This window comes from Anoplophora glabripennis, unplaced genomic scaffold (assembly GCF_000390285.2).
Source record: "Anoplophora glabripennis isolate ALB-LARVAE unplaced genomic scaffold, Agla_2.0 scaffold184, whole genome shotgun sequence".
NCBI classification, from domain to species: domain Eukaryota; kingdom Metazoa; phylum Arthropoda; class Insecta; order Coleoptera; family Cerambycidae; genus Anoplophora; species Anoplophora glabripennis.
In genome coordinates, this window is record NW_019416285.1 from 86,992 (window position 1) to 95,112 (window position 8,121).

The window sequence follows — 8,121 nt, forward strand, 5'->3', positions numbered from 1 at the left end:
CATTCACATATAAAATTCGCAATTATGTCTTATTGGCCCATTTTTTTAAAACACTTGTTTAACACAATAAAATAATATGTGTTCGCAATTGAAGAATAAAGCACATTCTGCACAATAATATTTTTATTACAAAATAACGATAACACTAACTAAATCAGGTACATTTTTTTCATATGAAGCGAATTTGTACTGCACTGACACTTAGAATAGCTACCTTAAAACAATACCTACAGTTTAATCTATATAGTTTCTGATAACCGTTATAAAAATGTTAACAATAACAATAAAACAGCAAAGTACTTCCTTAACCTAAAATTGACTCAATATAAATTAACACTAGTAATAATAAAAATAAATGTAGCATATTTACAGATGTGTCTTAAGATTAGGTAAAACTACCTATTGACACAGATACATTTCTTAAGACATACGTATGTTTATATATCACTCGAATTTACATCATGTGGCTTTACCAATTTTTCATCACTGTTAATAAATTTATTTCTTTGTCGCCGACATGTTTAAAAAAAAACTGATGTATCTGCATCTGTAGGCACCTTAAGTAAATATAATGTTCTTAACTGAAGTCACTCGGTGAAAATAGAATTAGGTCAGATTCAGGTTTGATTAAAAAACGCTAATAATAAAAATAAAATTATTAAAGGTACATCAAGAGACATCTGGCAAAAATTTCTAGTTGCTATTAAGATATTTTAAAGAAAAATCTGTATGGAACATAAATATTAGTAGCATTGGAAAATATGTTGTGCCCTTATTAGATTGCAATAAAAACAAAGGAAATGATCTGTATTATTCTTTCGTTTCCGTTTAAATTTTGATCCAGCCTGTGGAATAAGTATGGTTAGGTGTGCTGTGCGTTTGAAAAAGGCTGTTTATTAAATCTGTGAATGTCCTGAACGCACAATGAATAATTATACACGCAGCCCGAAAAGACGCGACAAGAAAATATTACGACTAATAATATGCAAAGTTAATATTCATATTAGAAAATCCAGAGGATATGCTGCGGTGTCTCTGTGCATGCGAAATTACACTGTAATCGTTTTATTTTCAGGAACAGTCCGACAAATGCTTCCACGATTTTACAGCTCATGTATTTTATGGTTTCCCTGTATCATATGCTTTTTGTTTTATAATTCGTCAGTCGCTCACGTCAGTACACGCATTTTTTTCACAACACTTTTACTAAGGTTTCTAAAAAATAGAGGTTGACCGACTAGCGGTTTATTTTTATACATAACTTTCCTGTATCTACAAGCGATATCATTCGTTTTTTTTTTTCAACTGTGTCCGGGACAATTCGTCTTTCATTTGACATGCTCACCAGTTTAATGTCACTTTTATATAAAATATGAAACAAAAAACTTCATAACAAAATACATTTTGAAAAAATTATAGTCACATTTTTACCAAAAAAAAAAAATGGACTTAAATTAATGTATTCCGAAACTTTCTACCAAACCTATTTTATGTGTTTTCTTTTCTCATTTTTCAGTATTTATAAAGACGTTTTTTTCCCCAAACTGAACCTAAGTCACTGAGTTAATTTAACAATTTTCCTTAACAAGAAAAATTATATGAAGTTAAAGGAAATTTAGACCAGAGCGGATATGTCGAAATATCCCACTTCTTAGATGTAAGAGGGAGCAAGCTAATGTTTAAAATGTTTAAATTTATTACCGACGTTGCAAAATAGCAATAATTGATGAAAAAAAAGCAAAATAATCAAATTTTTTGGATAATTCTTTTAAAATATCTTAATTCTTCAGGGTATAATAAAACAACAGGCCAAATTTCATTAAAATTGGTTCTATAGTTTTTGCAAAATAATTTTTTGAAAACAAATTTTGAAACAAAATTTTCGAATTTTCAAAATGTTGCTCAACCTTTCAAATGGTTTTTGAAAACTCTTTTTTTTGTGTTTAAACAGTTACATAGATTACATTTATCAATTTGCAATTTAGTTTTTTCAAATTTCAATTTTTCAAAAACCTTTTGAAAGGTTGAGCGGTCTTTTCGATTTTAAAAATTTTTCAAGATGCTTTATTTGAGGCTGTGCAACATTTTGAAAGTTCGAAAAATTTTTTTCAAACATTTTTTCAAAAAATTATTTTGCGAAAACTCTCGAGCCGATTTGAATGAAATTTGGTGTGTTGTTTTATTATACTCCAAAATTAGAATGCTCTCGGAGCAATTAAAATATTTAAAAAAATATATCCAAAAATCTTTATTATTCTGCCTTTTTTTCATCAATTATTGCTATTTTGCAAAATTCTGTTCTAAAACTTTTTTTCCTCTTCAATATTCTTCCAAAATGCATGGGTTCTAAGATATAAGTAAAAAACTCAGATAAAATAGGTTTTTTAAAAATTTTTTAAACATTTTTGCAATTTTGAAAATGTTCCGTACCTCCCCCAGATTAAGGATCTACACTTTTATTATGGAAGTTGTACTGAAGGTAATCCAGAAAAAAATTGCTTGCCCCCTCTCACATCTACCTCAAAACAGAACCGCCCTGATCTAATTATATTCTCGCAATTACAGAGACACTCAAAATTTAGACGCCAGGCCTACATATAACTGTTATATAGGGTGTTTTATTAAGAAGAACACAGCTTAATGGGAGATTCTTGATTTCAAAATAGTGTAATTCGTTACTTTTTATTTAAATTTGGACAAAAATTTTTAGATAATATTTACTTCACTAATATGCATCACCAATGAGATTACTATTTTTAAAATTTTTGCCATAAAACATGCCTTCTTGAATTTTCAGCTTGATCATGAAATGAAATATTGTTAAAATTCCGAATTTTCCACATATCTTTGATGCGTATTAAAAAAGAACATCATTGTATTTAATGAATTATCCAAATTTGACCTCAGAAATTAAGCTGTGCTCCACTCCAAGTAATACACCTTGTATATTTCCGACAATACCCAAATATCTCATTTTTCCCAAAGACTACCATAATAGACTGTGATTTTTTCTTAATTAGATGATTTTTATATTGTAAATGTGTTTTTAAAGTGTAGTAACATAAACTTAAAAATACAGGAGATATAAATAAAGTTCTACATTAATAACTACTCAATATGAGCAACACTCGTAAGCACAGTCTTTAAGCATCGTAATATTTTTTAGAATATAACTTCCATTAATCTTTTGATAAATAAACACTGTACTTATAATTATAAATCGCTTCTAAAACATTGAAACTAATTTCAAGTTAATAATTAGTAATTCGGTATTTTTATATATATATGACTGTCCTTACAAGTCTAGTGTGGTATATAACTTTAAATTTACAACCAGTCTTCATTCATTCTTCTCTGTATCACCTTTACATACGTCAATACCCTCAAAATATTCACATTCTCCAAGCCATAAATATGTCTGTACCGTAGATGTGTCTTCCGTCAAATTCATATCTACGAATCTCCTCATCAGATTAGACTCTAACTAACATCACCAATTCAATAATTTTAATAATACTATTTGGATCCAAGGTACAGACTTTTCAAAATCAGTCGTCGGCAAGTGCCTGAAACCTTAATCGGTCAACTCTTTCTTCAATGTAAAGACCTTGCGGCACCACTAAAAGTATCTGTCTATGTTGATCAGGTTGACCACGGCGTTGTTCTTTACTTTTGTTAAAGGAGGGTTGAACTTGTTGGCCAACGGCGTGTCCGTCAGGTCTATGATTCTCGGATACGATTGGTTCGGGAACATGTTCTCGCTTAATCTGTAAACGCCTGTATTTACTAGCGAGAGATACATCAAGTTGCCTAGCGGCGCGAAGCTGTTCGGTTCTATAAGAAATATAATATTGTTGTCCATCATGAGGTTCCTCAACTTTGGAAGCTTGTAGAATGTGACTTCGTAGATCTGTTCGATCTTGTTATCGGACAGTATCAGCGTTTCCAGTGAGTGGGACTGCAGGAACGATCTACTTGGGTTGAAGCTGATTTTGTTGTAGGACAGGTCCAATTTCTCCAGCCTCGGATTGGGTTTGAAGGTGTTGGGGTCTATGATGGTTATGTTGTTTCCGGATAAATCAACCATTTTCAGTTGTTTCAGTTCTCTGAACGCGCGTTGGCTGATTTCTGATATCTTGTTTTGGCACAGCTCGATTCTGTGCAATGTCTTGTACTGGTTATGATGGAAGACGTAAGGAGGTAATGCCGCAATGTGGTTGTAGGCGAAATTGATGGACCTTACGAAACTGTCTCCTGGGGGAATGCGTTCTAGACCTTTTCCCATTTGGACGACGTGCATTGGCATCTGCGTTGTCGTCTCATGGAGTTGAGGGAATAGGTCATCGGCTTGCAAGGGCACTGATCTGAAAATAAAAATAAAACTGTGACTAACTTAAGTTGCTGTTGCAGAATTGTCTGGTAATGCCTATTTTTCAATATATTCTCCCTATTTTGTAACAACTGTCACAATCTTGTAAATGTTCTTTACAAGAAGCTTTAAATTATTAGACAGTTGTTATAAATATGATGGACTTGATGGACTTACGTCAATATTTATTTATTATCACTGATTAGGAATGCAATCGCCAGTGCAATAACATGGAAATGTGCTGTTATTTACGTTAATATCAATAACGACAAACCATTTAAACTAGAAATTAATAAAAGTGATACTGAACGTGACATTTGGTAGACATGGACAAAATAGACATGCATTTAGTATACCGGTAAATTTATGTAAATATATAAAAACTTCTGAATTCTTAAACATCGATCGGCGTTGGTTCCTTGGAGCATATGCTTGATATTGTCGCATATATTTTAAGCGTGGCTTCGTTTATGGTATTTATGTGTTATTTAAATCATTACTTTATGTCAACATGGTCTAAATAATCGCGGAATTATGCGTGTTATCTGAATCGCGCGTTACAAATAAATAACATTGTTGGCCTCCTTAAAAACATTGTCAAATAATTACATATTAATAATTTATTGGTTCAATTTATAAACACCAATTAATTACATAATTATTAATTGTGCGATAGAACAAATTAACATGAAAATTAATCAATTTTACAAGTAATTTCTATGTTATCATTTTTTTTCTAACGGAATTTTCTAGCCTTCTCTTTTATTTCGCCGATGAATGTTTTGAATTGGATTTCCGATTACGAAGATGATAAATGGTTGTCAAGGCTTTTCAGTTTTGTTCTTAAATTGGTGCCTCAAATTTATTTTGACACAAGAATGAATTATGAGATTCAGGACTTGAGTTTCGAAACAATGTCCTTCAGGAACTGGACTAGATTCTAGATAACGTCAAAGAAAAGAGCGAAGTTTGTGGTAATTTCAAGATACATACATAAATCAATGATGTAGTCATTGTTATATTTCCAGAAACTTATGCTTTTTACAGTTTAAAAATATTTTTCCACCACGTTATTTCCTCTTAACAAACACATGTGTTATCTTTATTATAATTTTTTATCATTAAAAAACTTTTTATGTTATGTATTATGCTATAATTATATCTCTATTGAGCAACAAATTATTGAAAATTCAATAAAGCTTTATTCATTTTGATAAGGAATTATAAATTTGGAAATATAAACTGAGATATTTGCTTAAATGTATTTACTGATAGTTTCTATAAAATTATTCGTGGATTTAGGGAACAGTGTAGCCTAAAATTTTTTATTTATTCCTCATTAATCTATTTATAGTTTGTTTACGGTGTTTTCATCTATATCACCCCAAGAAATTGTGATAAAACAATTTTAGATAGTTATATTTAGTCGCTTTGTTCGCAAATATAGACAAATATTTATTTATGAATATTATATCATTAGATAAAGTATATTCATAATTATAAACTGGGGAGTTTGAGATAATGTAACGGGCAAAAAAATTTGGGGACAAAGCTAGTGAAATTTTTGTGAAATTAAGAATGGATGTGAAAAATCTGCTCGTATTACAATAAGTGCATTCCAGATAAAAACTGTTTACGAATATTTGTGTAAAAGTAGTTATACGTGTTTTTTTGTTTTCCATCGAGGATGAAAACAAAAGTTTTAAACACAAACATTTGCCCGCATGCAACTAGTGTGGCAAATTTGTTCACAAATACGAATTTTTGGATCTTGATTAGGTTTTAAAAGTTAAAACAAAGATTTTAATCAAAATAAGAATAAAAATATGATCGATTTATGTAGAAATGAGAAAACATTTTTTAAGGACATTCCAACTTATTTTAATTAGCACTTAGATTTTATGAAGTCTCTTATGGATGAGAAAAAAGTTTCATTTTCATTAAAAATATATAAATAGAAGTAAATATTCCACAGCCAGCTCGATTGTGAAATAATAGTACTTTAAATGAGAATCGTTATAATTACGCTTCATTTTTTAAAATTAATTCATCAGGGCACCTTGAACATAACATTTAAATATGTATTATACTTATTTAGATTCCATATTGTCTATTTGGGATAACGTAATTTTGTAACGTTTGCAATAGATTCCGGCAATCCATTCTTAAAAATAAAAATTACTCAATAGAGAACGAAAATAAGGACTGAAAGGCTTTGTGTATCCGTGAAAAATTGCACATATAAACGCCCCTCTTAAGTTCTAAAGGGTTGATAAACACTATCCAATAATTGGACCAATCTAGGGTTTTGTTTCTCATAAACAGATCTTACGATGATTTTCTAGGAGTGTGGATGAAGAATTGATCACCTTTTTGACCACTGCATATCTATCTGTTGTACTAGTAACGCAAAATGCAATGCATACAACCAACCAACAGTATAAAGCATCGGAACTCATCGTTTTTGTCTTCATTTTGTAGAGAAATCTGTAGAGGTAAATCCACAAAAATTAATCAGTAATCTTTTGTACTTATTAATTAAAAATGTAGCAAAACGTCATAGTCAACAGAAGCAGAAACTATTTATAATCATTCTACACAGTAGTAAATCATTTAAGAGATATTAAAGATAAACGATTTAAGTAATCGTGCGTATTTTATAACAACGTTTCAGGAAAGGTATTACTTAATTATTTGTTTATAAACATTAAGTATGTTATCTCTAATTAAGATAGCTGCAGAGGTATGTGTTACATTACAAAAAGAACTTTGATATATTTCACCTGTGGAATGTTTGCCAAGGTTAAAATAATTTTTATATTTTGGTTTACATTTTTAATTAAAGCTAAACTCGGTGTTCCACGTTTTAAGATAGTTTAGATATTTTAAATATTGTTTGATTTTTATTAAAATGCACAGATTTTTGGTAATCTACTCTAACGTTTTGAGTTTCGAAAAGAGAAGCACAATAGTTGTTCCAATAAAAAAGAAAGTACTGAAGAAATGCCAGTTTCAGTCTCTGAAGTTGTATCTAGTGATTTTGGAAAATGGGAAATGTGGTCAAAGACAATTCGAAGAGAAGGAATATTCTTTCGAAGAAATCCGTGTGGATAATCGATATTTGCTTAACTTTACATTACATTAACACATTTGCTCTTTATCTAACCTAGTTGATAATTATTCCATGTTTAAGGTCAAAATACAAAGTAAAACTGCGTCTCTAGACGACGGTAGTAATTAAAAAGAATGTTTGTACTTACTGTGTCACCGTCCAAAGGATGAGCACAAAACAAACTACACATATATCCATTTTATGGAAGAAGTCAGCACTACTCGTGGAAAAGCATGCACGCCAAATGTCTTCGGATAACATTTAACTTTATCGCGATATTGCGTGACGCGCGCCAAATTTGAATAAATTTTAATACACTTTATCACAATTTCAATGTAACAACAATTACTACGACTTTTTGGGTTAGCCGCTAGCGCTAGTGCGCCAACCTTCACATATCACGGGCCGAGTGATACACAAAATTGCATTTTGAATTCAAACAAGGTTATCGTGCAGCTTTATCGGCTTTTATAATTTTTAATAATTAATTCAGTGTACATTAATAAGGACGATAGACAAATATTTGTGAAATATTTTTGAAATCAGTCTGACCCCTATTTTTTATCTGTGTCAGGACGTTACGGATTTCATTTTAACCCGGCCTTAGGGACGGGAGAATATTTTTAAAAATAAATCCTTA

General features: G+C 30.6%; 1 protein-coding gene across 1 annotated transcript; it reads right to left on the reverse strand.

Annotated features, from left to right (window-relative positions):
- Positions 1-2,480: 2,480 nt before the first annotated feature.
- LOC108910112 (SLIT and NTRK-like protein 6) lies at positions 2,481-7,702 on the reverse strand. The gene is made up of 2 exons (XM_018714623.1): positions 7,630-7,702; positions 2,481-4,364 (listed from the first exon to the last, which is right to left on the reverse strand). Exons 1-2 carry the CDS (start codon positions 7,677-7,679, stop codon positions 3,620-3,622), a joined length of 795 nt encoding a protein of 264 aa, XP_018570139.1. The 5' UTR covers positions 7,680-7,702; the 3' UTR covers positions 2,481-3,619.
- Positions 7,703-8,121: the final 419 nt, after the last annotated feature.